Source organism: Betta splendens, chromosome 17 (genome assembly GCF_900634795.4).
Source record: "Betta splendens chromosome 17, fBetSpl5.4, whole genome shotgun sequence".
Taxonomy (NCBI): domain Eukaryota; kingdom Metazoa; phylum Chordata; class Actinopteri; order Anabantiformes; family Osphronemidae; genus Betta; species Betta splendens.
This window is the reverse complement of record NC_040897.2, coordinates 4,798,656-4,816,096: the sequence shown is the minus strand read 5'-3', so window position 1 is coordinate 4,816,096 and position 17,441 is coordinate 4,798,656. Positions and strand designations below refer to the sequence as shown.

At 44.9% G+C, this 17,441-nt stretch overlaps 1 protein-coding gene across 1 annotated transcript in view; it reads left to right on the top strand.

Annotated features, from left to right (window-relative positions):
• The first annotated feature begins 185 nt into the window (after positions 1–185).
• Positions 186–17,441, top strand: part of LOC114844614 (probable G-protein coupled receptor 158) — a 36,192-nt gene continuing 18,936 nt past the window's right edge. The window contains exons 1-3 of the mRNA XM_029132112.3: positions 186–2,767; positions 5,496–5,601; positions 15,568–15,670. Coding sequence (XP_028987945.1) covers positions 1,911–2,767; positions 5,496–5,601; positions 15,568–15,670 — 1,066 coding nt within the window. The 5' untranslated portion in view covers positions 186–1,910. The remainder of the gene's footprint in view (positions 2,768–5,495; positions 5,602–15,567; positions 15,671–17,441) is intronic.

Genomic DNA, 17,441 nt, shown 5'->3' with positions numbered 1-17,441 from the left:
TCTCGCATAAGCAGCCTTTCATCAAAACCATCCTCTAAAAAGCACAGCATTGTAAACAACTCTCAAGTTCCTTTCTGGCAGCACCTTTTAGTTTTACATCTTTTAGTTCAGATGCATCTCACTGAAAAGGTGCATATCCAACAAAACAAGGATCAGAGGAAATGTCTTTTTTCTTCTGTTTTTGATTTTGCGAAAACACGTCTTTTTTCTCTTTCTCTCTTTGCTCTCTTCTGAGAAACTCTAAGGGAACCTCTGGGAGAAGAAAGAGCGTGGGTGAAGGAATGGCTGGTACAGCAGCATCTCAACCACAATTGCGGTTGTACGGACTCGAGTTGTAAAGCATGCAGATGAAGCAGCAAATGCCTATCAAATATTCATCAGACCAGGGGAGGCAGTGCAGCTTGAAACAGAAGATAAAACAGAGGGGGCTGGAGCAGTCACTTCGTACTGTCTCTTGTCTGTCGCCCTCTGATTCTCCCAGTTTGTACTTTCTCTTTTTCACCACCCTTTTCTCCATCTTCATCACATGCCTCCCCTTTGTGTTAGCAAAGTTTTTATCAGTGTACAAAACAACTGGAAGCCCTGCATTGTTAACATAATCGGCCCTGTGTCACCATATGTCTAAATATGAGTGTGTGAATATGTAGCTGTAGATGCTGCAGGTCCATATTTTCCCCCTGCCTGGCTGCAGCGGGGCAGCATGGGGAGATCTCTGCGGTCATCACCTTCCACTACCATGGCAACGGCCTACAAATCACCCTAAGGGCGAGCTGCACGCTGCAACGCCTATTCACAGTCTGGGGATGACTCCTGATCAGTCTGATCTGAATGTCAGTGCTGACTGAGATGAACACCACCGACACACGCACGAACAATGCCTTTGTATTTATTTGTGATCAACAACAGATGGACGTGAGTCAGAAGAGCACATGGCGAAGCATTGTCCATCAGCTACTGCTATATATCATTTCTTGTGTTTATCAGGTTTCTATTAGAATGTTAATACACCGTTAGAAAATTGGTGATGTTAGAGATTGTTTGTCATAGTTGTGTAATGTTTCTGGAGGCAGTCGTGGTTTTGATGCTTGACCTTTGCCTGAATTGTAAATCAACTCTTGTGTAACTGCAGTGTAATTTATTTGTCTCCCTTCATCCTGCAGGTATTCAGAGGAAGATGTTCAGCCACCAGTGCAGTAAACTCACAAACTGCTTGAGCTTTTCTATTTTATTGCTCTCCAGCATTTACACAATCCTATTCTATTTTTAGATTCACTCTAATTGCCAGGCTGCTCCTCCATCCTCGTCACAAAGCTCTTCATCACCACCACCATCACCGCCACCTTCGCTTTTTCTTCCTACAGGCTACTTTCAGCACCGGATAGCTCCCGTGGTTCCCACGCTCCGCCCACCCCCGCTAGACTGTCGGTGCGAAGCGACCACACGCTGGTGGGCGACACTTAACGGGCCTATTAGGACTGTATTGGGGTGGGGGATCGGGGGGGCGGAACTTCAAGAACAATTTGCTCGCAGTCTTACTCCTCTCACATGGAATTCTTGGAGGCGAAGTCAGAGGAGAAACCGCTGCATGTGAATGGACGGTGCCGCTACTGTAAGTGTTGTTTTCGTGACTTGGGAGGCTGGAAGCTGTCTGGATAGCTGTTCGCATCAGACTGTAGTACTGCACAGCGGACGACAAACGAGGGAAGCCGTTTTTCTTTCCCACGGTGCGGAAACAATATGCTCAAACAGAGTGAGAATCCTCAGATGCCCGTGGGTTGGAAATCGAGCGCAGTCTCCGATGTGTGCTTAAAGTGTCTCTAATCCCGTGAAGCAGCAGCGTGACTTTGGATATGCTTGCCACACTTTGCCGAGCGCTCACAGTGTCTTCTCTGTGTTCGTGAACAGGAAAAATGGCTCTCTTGGTTGTCCCGCTGCTTCTGCACACAGGGCTCGTTTTTGGATCCAACTACGGTTACGTGGAGTGGTCGGACAATGACAGAGACGAGAAGAACCCCCCCGTCTTTAGCACACAGAGTGTTGTCAGGGAGCCGCCCCTCCACCCGACCTATTACTCGGTTCCATCCACCGAGCGCACGGTGGTAGCGCACAAAATCGAGGAGGACCTGCCGAGGGTGGTGACAGCCTTCTTGCACACCGGCGACTCCTCGGCGTTGAGGCAGGTCAACTGTTCGAGGAGATACGAGCTGAGCAGTCTGCGAGGCGGCCTGCACGTCGCTTCCCATTATTCCCTCCACAGCGTCCTGGACACCGTAGCGCACGCCACAAACTTCCTGAATATGCTCCTGCAGGCCAACAGGTCCCGAGAGGAAACGCTCCGAAGGGATATCCACTGGTACCACGCTTTGGTTCAGAGCATACTCGAGGGAGACCCCAAAATCCACAGGGCTGTAGTGACCTTCCACGCGAGCGCCCAGGCGCCGGGGCCCCACGTTTTTCTCCAGGCGACCAGAACCGAGAAGGAGGTGGTGCTGCAGGACCTGTCCGGCTTCGCGCACCGTCACCTGAAGAGCCGCAGCTCGGAGTCGGAATGGTTCAATGAGTTCAGGGACGGGAAGAGACCGCACGCGTACAGGAGGGTCCTGCTGGCACCCGGCGTCCGGGGCGGAAGTTATCTCCTGGACAAAAAGCAGATCAAGTGGTCGGCACCGTACCTGGAGTGTGAACACGGGGCGTTTGTGCCCCATTGGCTGCTCACCTTGTCCGCTGGCTTCTACGGACTCAAGACTAACTCGGCACCAGAGTTCAGGTGAGAGGAAACGCGAGGGGAGGGAGAGAGAGAGGTGGTGTTGCGTGTGAGACACACGGGAACAGGCGAAAGTCTCAACATTTACTTTAGTGTCTGACCACGTGGTAAATAAAAAAGATCCATTTTCTTTAAAGATGGATTATTAAAATGGTGGATTGTCAATGATTCATACGGACGACTATTGCTCCTGCTAAACTGGAGCCTCGGAGAAACAGATGGTGCAAACAGTTCCACAGACACAGGTAGAAGCTTCCTCATTTAATATGCCTGCCTGTCCAAGCACATCTGCGCGCCTCTGCCTGCCTTCGATCTAATGAACACCGCAGGCTGCTTTACAAAGTGTGTTTATTGGCGATGGGGTTTATATGAACTGGCATTTGTGTGTCTGTGTGTGTGTGCGTGTGTGTGCAATGAGGTGCATGAAATCGCCCAAGGATTATGGAATCTCATTGTAACTTGGAGAGTGATCACAAGATCAATTAAACCATTAATAACAAATGAAAGGTCAACATGTGCAACGTGAAGCCTGTCTGACGTCAGGTGCACTTAACACTTGCATCAGCCTGAGACTGACGCGCTGCAGCTCAAGAACCCCCTAAAAATAACAACAAGCCTTTGGGCCAAAATTCCACAACAACCATTTTTATGTTCTCTGCCAGGAAAGTCTTTAGAAAAACTGGATACAGCACACGTTGATCAAGAGCTGAAACAAATACTGGGTCGTTTATAAGATTTGACATGTGCTGCATGACTACCTGCCCGTGAAGCTGCCCTGGACCTTTTTAGAATAACACCATGGCTGTTGTTAATATTAGGTTGATCAAAATCAAGGTCTTCAAATTTACATTTTACATTTTACAATTTTTTTCGGATTGCTGTGATAACGTGTGTATGTACACCCGCTTCGGATGTTATCAGCCAAAGACCCTCAACATGCTGTGATAAGGATGAGAAGCAAACATCTGCTTATTTTAGTTGCCATAATTGTCTGTTAAAGTAAAATGCCAGTCAATACATTCTATCCATCCATTTTACAAGCTGCTGAATCCCATATGCGGGGTCGCGGGGGTGCTGGAGCCTAACCCAGCTCAATACATTCATTGATAGAATAAAATAATTCATGTATTTAAATTCTAGATAAAGGGGCAACTTCAACTTTCTCCTAACAAGCAACATGTGATAAGAGTTAAACTAATGAAGATTCACATTCATTTTTGAGGCTTGGACTTGAACTTTGAGATAGCAGCACAAAAGAAAACCAGTGACTGAATTAGTAAACCAATCGCCAAATCATACTCCCTCTGCAGATGCCGATAGCGTGACATGGGAGCGAAGTCTGACACGTGGACGTGGATGTGATAAATGACTGTACCAGCAATCCATTTCATGCTCGCAGTCAAGTCAATGGTGAGCGCTGGCTGTGAAGGAAGCAGAGGAGAAGCCAAGTTAGCAGCAGACCCACTGCATCCCAACATGAAGATGACTATATGCATGCACGCTGCGCTCTGTCGCCCTCCACGCCTGCGTCCTCCGTGTGGGGGGTTCCACTTGACTTCTGTAATGGCGTTTCTAAAAATAGAAGTTGGGTTTTCTCTGGACAGAGGAGCGTGATCCCGTGTGGTGTCACCTCCACCGTAGAGCTTCCTGCTTCTCCCTCACAGCAACCTCTTTTTCTTCTGTCTTTCCTCTGTGTCCTTCCAGGCTGAATTCTGGAAGGACAATGCTTATGCAAAACAAATGACATCATCACTTCAAGACTTCTAATGCACTCTAATGCACTCACAAGCCTGAACTGTGTTTAACTGTTGACCTTTTACACAACCTCCATGCTGTGAACTTAAAGTACGCATTAAGTTCCCGCAGAGAGAAAAACATTGAACACTGTGCTCAGCTGAAAACGCGCTGCATGAATACGACAACGCGGAAAAGCAACGGGTGAGACGAAGCACAAAAACGCAACAGCGCAGAGACGAGGGCGTGATGAAGGGCTGACCCGTCCAAACTGCTGCTCAGCGGAAGAAGCTGGTTTCTGTTTTTATAGTTATTGAAATGATGGGATTATTAGATGCGTGACTATCACACGTGGAATTACAGTTCTCACAAACACGTCCACCGTGGGACCAGAGGAAGTCACTGCTTCAGAAGTCACGGTAAAATTATTGTGCCAATATAGAAAAGAAGACGGTTTAATAATGAAAAAGAAGAACGTGGGCACAAAAAGACATTTGTTCCTTTTCATGGGAGGAAAGTCTGTTGTTTATTGAGCAAACATGGAGAAAGCTTGAGGCTTCTTGATTTTGCAGAGTGTCCTGTTAATAAAAAACACTGTTTATGTCGCATCTCTCACTGGAGTCTGGAACGAAGCAGCAATATTTTAGAAGTATTCATTAAAATTTCAACTTTGGGTTACTTTTATCTCCATCTCGCGCTGTCTGTCATCTTTACTTTTATCCATTATTCCTAATTTATTTCCCATTTCCAATGAAGGTCACTCTCTACTTCCCCTTGCTTCCTCCTCTGCCCTTGACTTCTTTTTTTGTGGGTGTCGATCCTCCTGCTGTTTAATTTCCTCCTTTTCGTTCCCTCCCGTTTTGCTCGTCTCCCTCACACCGGTTCATTTTGTCTCGTCTCACACCTTCTGCTTCTCCTATAATTAATTTGCTTATATAACACAATCTACTGGCCTCTCTGGCGTCACTAATCGCTCCTTCTCCCTCCTTCCTGGCAGGGGAGTTGTGCGTGTGGATGTGAACCTGCAGGACGTGGACATTGACCAGTGCTCCAGCAGTGGCTGGTTTGCTGGGACTCACCGCTGTAATCTCACCAGTATGGAGGTGAGTTTGCTCTGTGGTATCAATACCAAGATGAAAATGAAAAGCTGCTTGCTTAGTGGTGTTCGTCATACTGTATGTCAGCGTTACCAGGACGATGAGAAGGATGCTGTGACCCGACCACCTTGTTTGCTTAGTATGCAAATGAGATAGTCAGAGATCCTGAAGCGCAGATCTTCACACAGGTCATAGGAAGTGATCTACACCTTACTGACACATCCAGGTATAATATTCACAAGCCAGGAAAAAGCACAAGAGGGGATCTTTATTACAGTTCTTTCTATTGCTTACACACGTTTTGCAAAATCTGGCCCATTATTTCGAAACTCTACACACAAGCCAATCAGACATCAGTACTTGGAGATTAAAAACTCTCTACATCATCCACATTTCTACCAAAATGAAATACTGACAACAAAACGTAACACTCCTTTCTAAAAATCAAACTGCAACAAAACCGTACACACAAGCTCCATTTCAATCACCCTTTCATATCACCATCAACACACTGATGAACTTTATATAAAACACTCCAGTCTTTGTGTTTCCAGTTTTAATTCTAATTTACTCAGACTTCTTCTGTAAAACTCTGACATAACATTTTTGCAGTAATCATACAATAGTTTTCACACACAAAACAAACATTCTTAGAGACATTTATCGACAAAAGATACAGAAGAAACAGTGTGTGTCGTAGGGGGGCTCATGGATCCCGTCTTCTTTGTGGGTCTGGCCATAAGACCTCATCCACATCACAGGCGATGTCCTCACAGGCATCGGGGAAAATATCGCCTTGTCTGATCATATACTTTCCACCGCCTCCATTGCAAGGGGGCAGATATACCTCTGTGAACTGGTTATGGTGGTTGAACCAATCCTGGACCAGAGCTGCAAGCTGGAAACTGACACAAACACTGTGTTTAACACTGCTTCATAATGTAGCACAGTACAAAGTATTGAGGCTTTGGTCTAAGCATTCGCCTTTAGTGTGTAAGGAATAGGCGAAAACTGTAATATGAAAAACCTGAAGGTCCTGTGTGACTCTATCTACTATAGCAGAGAGGAGGTCACTTGGTCTTTAACAAATTCCAGCAATCAGTGATCAGGTACTGCGCCTGGTCTGGGAGCTGTGGGTGTGTTTTGTGCAGGACATACTGACGGGCTGACTCTGACACTCGCTCTCAGCATACAGCAGTGGCCTTCAGTGAGCGTGTCACAGGCTCCTCTTGAGTGAGGACGCGGGCCGCGAGACTGTGTGACATGGTGACGGGTGTTTAAGTGTTTCCACCCTGTTTGTGGTTTTGTAGACAGCGAACGATGCGGTGAAGGAAAAACGAGAAGATGGATCTGTGTGTGTGTGTGTGTGTGTGTGTGTGTGTGTGTGTGTGTGTGTGTGTGTGTTCTTCAGTGTGTATGTGTATGTGTGTGTGTTTGTCAGTGCGTGTGTGTCCTTCAGTGTGCGTGTATGTTTGTCTGTGTGTGTGTATGTGTGTGTGTGTGTGTGTGTGTCCTTCAATGAGTGCGTGTGTGTGTGTGTGTGTGTGTGTGTGTGTGTGTGTGTGTGTGTGTCCTTCAATGAGTGTGTGTGTGTGTGTGTGTGTGTGTGTGTGTGTGTGTGTGTGTGTGTGTGTCTGTTCGTCAGTGTGTGTGTATGTGAGTGTGTTGTCAGTGTGGGCTTGCCTGTGTGGCGCTGACATAAGTGAGCCAGTGACCAATGTGATGTGTTAGTTTTATGTGATGCATCGTAGGCAGCCTCTCTCTCTCTCTCTCTCTCTCTCTCTCTCTCTCTCTCAGACTTGCATGCCGTGTCCATATGACGTACTCTATAATGAATGCAGTGTAATGGATTGCAGCGAGACACAGTAAATAATTGACTATGCTCTCTGCCTTTGTGCCTGCCCTGCTCGTGGAAGGCCGTGCCGCTCCATCCCACCGTTGTGCTAAGGCCATGGCCTCTGAGCGGTGACGTCTGAGTGGCACTGAGGGTCTGTTCAGATCTGTAGTGGCTGTGTGTGCAGATGGTGTGTGTGAGATCTCCCTGTTATTTCTGTGGTGGCCAGACACTGGCTTTGAGTTAGCCCCCCCCCAACAATCCTTCTATCAACTGCTCTGTTTCTTCTGGGACGCTTGTCTTAAGGCAGCTTGTACACTGGGAGTAACTCCCTCCCAGACAGAGCCTGCTGTCTCTGCTTCTTTCCTGAGTGGTTTTAGAGCGTGGTTGTACAGATCTCCCACTTCACCACCTCCGATGCAGCCCCAAACCATCACGCTGCCGTCACCACGCGGACACTTCAGTCCGAGTCTGAACCACACAAATGTCCTCCTGCTATCTGAATTTGTTGCCCACTCTGAACCAGTCTGTGTTATTCTTCCCGCTATAGTCTTTGCTTGTCCAGCTTCGTTTCTCAGACATTGGTCTTTTGTGGCCACTGTTCAATGAAACTGTGCCATCGGTCTCGAATTAGAAACGGTCACTTACCACGTAGCGTGAGTTGACAATTCAGCGAGGGTGTCGGAAATCCTGTAACAGCGCCAGGCGTTCTGCTAAATTGCAGTTATATAAGCAAGCTATATAGAGACACAGTAAGTGACAGAAAAAAGGAGCTGATAGCAGAAAGACAAGTTTAATTGTCTGAATTAGTCAGAATCTGTTTGGTGAAGCAAACACAAAATCATGGACACAGAAGAATGTAAAATGTCTATGTTGTGATTGTTCTTTCTCCCAGTAAATGGTCATTTCGTTTTTATTTATTGCTCAATACTTCAGTGTTGTTCACTCAGCCCAGAACAGATATTACTCAAACTTTATTGAATCGTTTTAGCTTGCATATATTAAACAGATTTGGGCACACGGACTGCAGACAGTCACGGTGAAGCTCACTGGTACAAACACAGCCTGAGGTTCTGTCTCAGCGAGAACAATAGTAACGTGGCAGTGATGCTATGCAGTGTCGTGTGATTTTACAGATTCTGTGTAAACGCTGCAGCGGATTTAGCTAATTTCCAGCGATGTGCAGGCTGTTGACTGTTGCTCATCACGGAGGACAATTAGCAACATGCCCATTTAACCTGTGACTCCTCCTGTAGCTCCATTTGCTTTGGTGCACAAACTTCTCGTCTTCTTCTCCTCTTTGGCCCTTTTCCTGGTCTGCCCAGATACGCAAGGCTGTGGAGGAAGGTAGGATGTGTCACCATGAACCAAATACAAGCCTTCATGCATTATGGATAGTCAGTCGTAGGGGAAGCGTCTTACATAAGGAGCCACTGCTTATATAATTAGATGAGGACTTGAGAATGATTAGTGTGGGTGATTTGTGGCCGGATGCATCCGAGAAGGTTTTTGTATTTTTTTTTTGTGCGCGTTTCTCCATGGCGGCTTCTGTAAAACGTGCCACTGGAGATAAAGGGCTTCAAAGGCAGCGCTCTGCTAATGAGAGTAAACTGCTGTGACAGCCAAGAAGGGTTACCCCTTCTGTCTCTCCTCTCATCCAGCTAGACGTCTCCTTTTCCCACACTCTCCGTTTCCATGGCTATTTCTCTCCCCCTTTCTCTCCCCCTCCCCGTCCCCCGCGTGCTATCTACTTTTCCAGTTTGCCTTTTCTAACGCTCATCTTCTTAAAGCCAATTACGTGGTCCGGGAGGGACGAGGCAGAAATGATCCCTCCCGTCTGTCCACCCGCCGTTGTCTGCCAGTGTAACTCACTGGCTGCAGAGATTGAGAATCTCTAATCAGCTTCTTCTGCTGCTGTACAAGCTGTAGCGGTGTCCTCCAAATTGGTGACCTCTCCTCGCTTTGCTAGGCCTCTTCCAGCGCTTGCACGTCATTTACTTTCAAGTGTGGAGCGCACAACTTAGGCAATGCAATTATTTCTGGCAGCGTCTACTGATTTTAGTGATGCGGGAGTCCTGAACTGGTCTATTTCTGCTCTGGTGCAGAAAACCTGACATACTGTAAATAGAGACGTTTACACAGATGCTACAGTGGTACTAGAAGTGGATACTGTAAGACTCAATGGAGAACGTTAGCATGAAAATACATTTAGGTAGAAACAAGAAAAGAAATATCGGGTGTGATGTTCTGTACAAGCGTCTTTTTGCTCCTGCCTGGTAAAGAAAAGTGCGTGGAGGAGCAGCAGACAGAGAAGAACCAGTCCTGCTCTGTCTTTTCACGTCTCAGTCTCTTCAACGTGTTTTGTTCTGCCAGAGGCTTTCTATCCATCCTTCCTCAGGGGAGCTTGAAACTCTACAGCACGAAGTGGTTAAACCTTCAGTGTAGCACATCAGTGTTGGCAGTGTGTGTGTGTGTGTGGGGGGGGGGGGGGGGGGGGGGGGGGTTTGCATGATCAAAGAAGCTGGAGGTGTTTTTACTCACAGCTGCATTTACAACAAGGTTCAAGAAGAGTAAAATCACCGACAGTATGTAATGAAGCAACCTTTACCTACTCCTCTCTGATCTGCACATTTATAAAACATACAGTATAGATTCACATTTTCTGTCTAAGTGTACTATATATATATATAAACTACAGTCAGTCTACTAGCTATGTAACAATCTACACCTACAGGCTTGAGGGGTGTCCAAATAGGCCTACTCATGCAACAAACAAGACATCACACTTAAACTGCATCTTATTACCCAAAGTGTAAGGAAGTAAAAAATACACTGCATCATGAATAATGATCATAAAACTGTTTGTTATAAGTTTGAGGGAGTGTCAGAGGTAGAAACAATCTTTAACATTTGATGGGGTTGTTGTTTTTATTAGACTTGTATCTTTGAGTTTCTTGAAGAGATTTTCACTTTTTTGACATCAACATGGTGATATACATTGAAAGAGACCGCAATACGGGTGTAATGAAAAGGAGCTCAAGTTGCATTATAGGAAACAGTTTTTTCCCAGTGTTATTGGACTTAACTTAATCCTTTTCATCCTACAGCCCCATCGCTGGTACATTAAGTTCTCTGCATCTCTCCCTTTTCTTATCAACACACTGAGACTCATCCCGGCTGGCTCGCCAAGTCCGCCATCCCAAATGGGCAGAATATTTTAAGGCACAGAATTGCGCAACAGAACCCGTGTGACACTATGCATTTAAACTGCACATAAACTATATCTGCTGCAGTATTTTCCGCGTCTTTAATGAGGATGATGATGCGTAGCATAATGTGTAGAGGGTAAGAGGGAGGGCAAGAGTGCACACAGGGTGTAAAGGAGACGAAGACGAGGGGAAGGATGAGGAGTGACAGCGGAGAGGGACAGTTGTCAGAGAGGATTCATCCTCCACAGAGAAACACCATTCACTCTCTAATCTGTTGCCTGCAGCTCAGCGGCTGCCACAAGGAAATGTAAGAGCCTGTCAAGTCGGCGGCAGCAGTTGGATCTTAATTGAGTGAGGCCTCCCAGCCTAGTTCATGAGGGGAGCTGGGGACCACCCACCCAGATGTCTGTGTGGGAAAACTGTGGGTTCATCTTGTACGTCTTAAAATGCCAAATGAGAGTCGAGGAGCTTCCCATTGAACCGATATGGATTTAAATCACAGCCCTGCATTTACATTTTGGCTCTGCAATTTTAGCTAATATGTTGGGACGGTGCAAACTCAGCTCAGCCTTGTGCTGCATTTAATCACGGTAAACACAACAAGCAACAAATTACACTTCTGTCTGATATGATATCTGCAGTCCAATGTCTCAGACTCTCATAATTTTAACTGTTTATGCTGTCATCTGGGTGAGAGGCCGAGGACAGCCCAGACAAGGGACTTACACAGACAAACAACCCTTCCCACTCGCCCTTCTCTTCAAACTTCTAGTGTTTCAGTGGTCGCTAGTCTTGTGCAGCGCGGCAGCAGATCCCCTGCCCAGGGGACAGAGTGATTGTAATGCTTTTAGGGTTTAATGCTTTCAGTGTATTTATAGAAGTCCGAGGGACACAGAGTGCTCCCTCCCTCTCTCTCTCACTTTCTGTGCCTCTTTTTCTCTCCTGCCAACTCGTATCTTGGTGTCGTGTTCACATCTTTTTTATCAAATCGCACAGTGAGAAAATGAAACAGGTACCACACTCTGCAGTCTATACATAAGAGGTCTTTACCAGAACATTACAGATCGTTTACTTTTAGCTTTAGGGCAATTTAGACTATGGAGAAAATATCTTCACATGCAAGTGAATACTGTATAATTAAAATTAAGTAATGCTGAAAACGTTAATTTTTTTATTATTTAACCATTATTATAATTTTGGTTGGAACACACAGTACAGTCTATGCCTGTTCTTGCTGCTTTTTTGGATCTTTTGTCAACCTAAAGAAACAAACCGAAACTGACCATAATTAAAGATTATCATCAGCCTTTGTCGTGAAATATAGCAAAGAAGAAGCCTTTTCATATTATGACATTGGCCCTGGCTGTGAAACGCCATAAGAAGTGGAAATCAAAGTTCCCCACAGCTTTTCAAAGTAAGGTGCAAACATAAAGTGATTTCTGAAATTCACGCTAAAGTTTGAAGACATATCAAATGATCACTGTACTTTCACAGCGACTAATGTTGTGACATGATTCCTGCATTCCTTAGCAACTCACTAAGGGCGATGTCCAGGCACAGATCAGCGATCAGAAGAATCAGTGACTGGGTTTATGTGTCTACAGATGATTCATAGTTTTTTGTTTTCTTTCACAGTTTATATTGACATGCATTTCCTCTCCCTAGATGCTGCCTGTTATTAAGACAATATATAATATAAGATTAATTGTGTTGTGTTGTGACTTTATTAGTGTGTGGGCGCTCGGTCTAATAGCTTCATAGCTTATCTCCTTGACATCTCATTTAATGCGGAGATGACATATTTTCATGAAAGATATTTTGAAGTTAAATAGCAGCAACTGAAAAAGTTGTTTTCATGGCCGATGGAGTCATGGAGTTTTGCTCCTAATCTTTTAATGAATATTTTACTCTGGAGGAAGAAGTAAATATGTGTAATGTGTAATTTATTTGTAGAAACATACTAATACTAGAAATATGTTATAACAAATAACAAATATGTATATAACAACAAACTATATATGATTTGCTTGTATTTCAACATGATCCCATGAGGATGAATCCCCTTATTCAACATGTGCGTCTGCAGTACTGTAAATTGCACTTAATGCTAATGAGAAGATGCTAATACACTGAAGTAAGATGCCAGGCATCAGATTTCTATTACTAAACATCAGTGTCTTATTGCTGCTATTGTAAGGCGTTGACTTATTATAAGCAGACGTGCTCCACAGTAGACTTTTTCTTTGTGTATAAATGAAACAACATCTTTTACTTCCCGTGATAAAGGAAAACATGACATTAAAGAGAAAAATGTTTCTTTAATGATTGAAGGACTGAATAACACATATAGAATTTATTTATTAAACTCACAATGACTTTAAAGGTTTCCATCTGACTTCAGTCAGTCCTCACGGCATGAAGTCTGAGTGCAAAGCTCACATTTGACTTCCAACACATTGAAATGGGTGCAACTCCCAGGCTGCCTTGTCTTTGCTGCTACAACACTGAAGCAACGATCTACTGTATCTGTTTATGCTGTCAAGTGTTTGCACTGCACTTCAGACGCTTTCTACCCTCGGCGGCACATCTCCCCTGCTACTACTTCCCTGTTTTTTGCAATCTGGGCTGTTTGTCAACTTTGAAAATAAACTGATATGTGCCAGAGGTTCACACAGAAGCTTAAGCTCGCAGCGCTCTTGTACTTACAAAATAAAACAAAGTCGATATTATGCAAAAATATTGTTATGCTGAAATTAAGATTCTTATCATTATCGTTCATTATTGTCTACAAGGCGACATACACTCTAAATTACAGTTGGTCTCTGTAGAAAAGGCGATGCAAATGCAGGCCTTTGATATGTATATATTAAGGCAAATATATCAATTTAATAAAGCTGATGAGGTGGACATCAAATTACTATTGCAGCAGAAAAAGTTTTTTTTTGTCCAATTCCCCCCCAAAAACATGCTGGATTTAGAAAAATGCACTTAATTTCTCTCATGACGATAATAAAGGAGATATTATATCACTTTCACCGTGAGTAAAGTAGAGGTTCAGTTTGGAGCCAGGTTGGGTTGACACTGTCTAAAAGAAATCCTATTTACGAGAGACACCAGCGACTGGCTGATTTCAAATGCATTTTGAGTGAGTTGACTAAAATGGAGTTGAACTGACTCAGTTCCAGTTCGGATCTGACAGTAGGCGGAGAGAATTATAGTGTGTGTGTGTGTGTGTGTGTGTGTGTGTGTGTGTGTGTGTGTGTGTGTGTGTGTGTGTGCGTGCGTGCGTGTGTGTGTGTGCGTGCGTGTCTGTGTACAGACTCTGATCTTCAGCTTGGCACATGCTAAACTAATGAGCGTCAGTGTAACTGTAGTTGTTGCTGCGCTGGCACTAACATGAAAGTGGAACCTTATAATTAACACATTTTTTGTGCTGTGTGTTGAATCTTTACACTTATATTAATGTACTAATTAATTATTGAATTAATTATTGACTCAATTACCAAATTAGTTGTTATAGTTATTAGTTGAATAGTTGAATATCTGAAAAAAACAACAGATGGCTGGTGATGCATTCAGGGTCCTGTAAGGATGATGCTCCTGTTCTCTACCGCAGCCATCCCAGAGGAGGGACGCTGTTTTTTACTGTAAACGTGCTGAACCTTTAATGATCGCTCATGTCAAATTCATGGCAGCTGGTTTTCATTTGAAGGACGCATTCATGCACACAAGTTTAACTGTGCTGCAGTGTCTGCACGTGACGCCGAGTGGGCCTTAGCGCCAGATGGCCCTTAAGCCCGCGTAGCTCGGTGTTCAGCGCAACCTGGAATGAGGCAGGCGCGGTCCGGTCCCGCAAACAGGCCTCAATTCTTAATTTAGATATTAATTGTTTTTTCCTGTTACTTGGCAAAAGCCTGTGATTTCCCCCGACAGCAGGCATATTCATAAGTGCAATGTGTGCTGCTTCATGCCACAGGAGTGTGTGGATGATGTAGGAGACTTAAAAAACAAGAGGCCGACACTGAGACTTGACTAAAGCTGTGAGGAAGCGCCGTCGCCAGTGGTGACGCAGTTGACAGCTGCCGGGTTTTGATGATGATGTTTACTTGACGTCCGTTTTGGCTGATTTTTGTATCATGAAAACAAATCCGATAACTTGTAAATTTAGTACATCACTAAACGAAACCAACAGTTAAATATTGCTTCATTTGGAATCTGATTCCTGGGACATTTCATTTGAAACCTTGTCACATTCACATTCATTGCACACCTGTGGAATGCTCCATACAGATGCCTTTCTGAACATTCCTCTCCTTTCTCTGTTCTTGTCTTCCCCATTTCAGTGTATCTGCACGGTTCCTCTGTGTTCTCTATTCAAGTTATGGCAGGAATGTTCAGTTTCTTTTGCAGCCTGTGATTGACTCAACGTGCCTGTGCCACACCACCACCAGCGGGTTCCTAGATAGCTGGGAAGCCAGCAGGGCAAAATGAGGACGGGCTGTAACCGATGCTGGTCTGGAATAGAACACTTTGTGTTTGTTTAGTGCTTCTGGTCCCACTTGGCCCATGGACCCGAGCTAAATATTTTACCACACACATAAAACCACAACATAAGCTTTAGTTTTTTTGTGTTGTGTTTGCATATTGTCTTTGCTGTGTTGGAAGGACTGGGCCTTTAAAGACATAACCAAAATATCTGCACTGCTGCTTTTGATCTCACTTCTACATTAATAAATGTCCTCTTCATATATCTGTAAGATTGCATTGTTTTATGTCATCCCATAGTAACATTTAACTCCCACTTGCTTAAAGCTGACTCATCCTCTTGATTCCTCGTGTCCATCATCAACCACAGGTTGTGTGATGTTTGAGCGATAGTGTTGCTGATGACGAGTAAAACCTTTCTGCTTTCCTGTCTTTTCCTCCCAGTGCACTCCCATCGTTGGCCATGGATTCGTGTTGGACAAGTACAAGTGCCAGTGCAGGAGAGGATTCTACCACCCGAGCAGAGTGACACTCAACGGCTTTAAAAGTGGGTTACAAATCCCTTTGTGATGTAAAAATGCATATTGCAGCGAGGTGTCGGATCAGGAATTTGAATCTTCCAAGGGGAAGGTTTGGGGATTTTATAGAAACAGTAAAGGAAAACAACTTCTTTCTTTTTCTTGACGGCTGCATGTTGTGTTTAAAATTCCTGCTGCGTCTTTGAGCAAGAATCCCGAGGTTCTATGAAAATTCAGTCAAAAGATTCCGGCTCTTCTTATTGTAGAAATGTCTATTATGTTTCTATTTTGGGCTCTAGTGGGAGCTGCAGGTGGTTTCTGACTTACAGACCTGTTGGGTTGTGAATCAGCTGCACAGACGGAGGCAAAGCATCAAGCTAATACTTGAGCTATTGAAGTTGTGCCTGTTCAATTTAATTCAATTCAATTCAATTCAATTCAATTCAATTCAATTCAATTCAATTCAATTCAATTCAATTCAATTCAATTCAATTCAATTCAATTCAATTCAATTCAATTCAATTCAACTTTATTTATATAGCGCCAAATCCCAACAAGGTTATCTCAAGGCACTTAACAAGGTAATGTTTAAGACCTTACACGACTAAACCCAACAGATCCAACATACAGCAAGCCTAATTACATTTGACAGCAACAGTCCTCAAACGAGGAAGAAACCTCCAGCTGGATGTGGGCAGCCATCTGCCTCGACCGGTTGGGGTGAGGGGAGAGAGAGAAAGAAAAGCACAGCAACAACAACAAGCAACAACAGAGCCCAGGCAGGATGGTTGGACCAGAGACCGGACTGGACACGGGCAGGATGGTTGGACCAGAAACTGGACACTGACAGGATGGTTGGACCAACGACTGGACACAAGCAGGATGATTGGACACGGGCAGGATGGTTGGACCAGAGACTGGACTGGACATGGGCAGGATGGTTGGACCAGAAACTGGAAACAGACAAGATGGTTGGACCAGGGACTGGATTGGACACAGGCAGGATGGTTGGACCAGAGACTGGACACGGGCAGGATGGTTGGACCAGAGACTGGACACGGGCAGGATGGTTGGACCAGGGACTGGAGTGGACACAGACAGGATAGATGGACAAGAGAACAGACTGGACCTAGGCAGGATGAATGATCAGGGACTGGACAAAGGCAGGATGGTTGGACCAGAGACCAGACTGGACATACAGTAGGCAGGATGGTTAATCAGGGACTGGACACAGGCAGGATGATTGGACGAGAGACTGGACTCAGGCAGGATGGTTGGACCAATGATTGGTCACCCGCTTCAGATGTTATCACCCATAACGAATGGGTTGATCAGAACTTATCAGCGCTTTCGTACGGGCCAGTAGGTGCCTGGTCTCCCTACTCTAGCTAGGCTAGCTAAGTTGCTACGTTCAGCAGCTTTAGATGTTAATGTGGTTAGGGTTAGGGCTGGATAATGGGTGGGGGGTTCAGGTTATAGTTAGCTAACACAATACAGTTAGCTACTTGCTAAGTTGCAAGTTATACTCGCTAAAAAATCAAAATCAAAAACTTTGATCCTCCCGTCTGAACAACAACTGCTTAACAGCGCCCCTACTGACTCTGTTGGTTAAATCATCTGAGCCTTGATCAACCTTACGGATCAATGACGACGACCTACTGCAGGGTCATGGGCAGGATGGTTGGACCAGAGACTGGACTGGACACAGGCAGGATGGTTGGACCAGAGACTGGACACAGGCAGGATGGTTGGACCAGAGAATGGACATAGGCAGAATGGTTGGACCAGAGACTGGACACG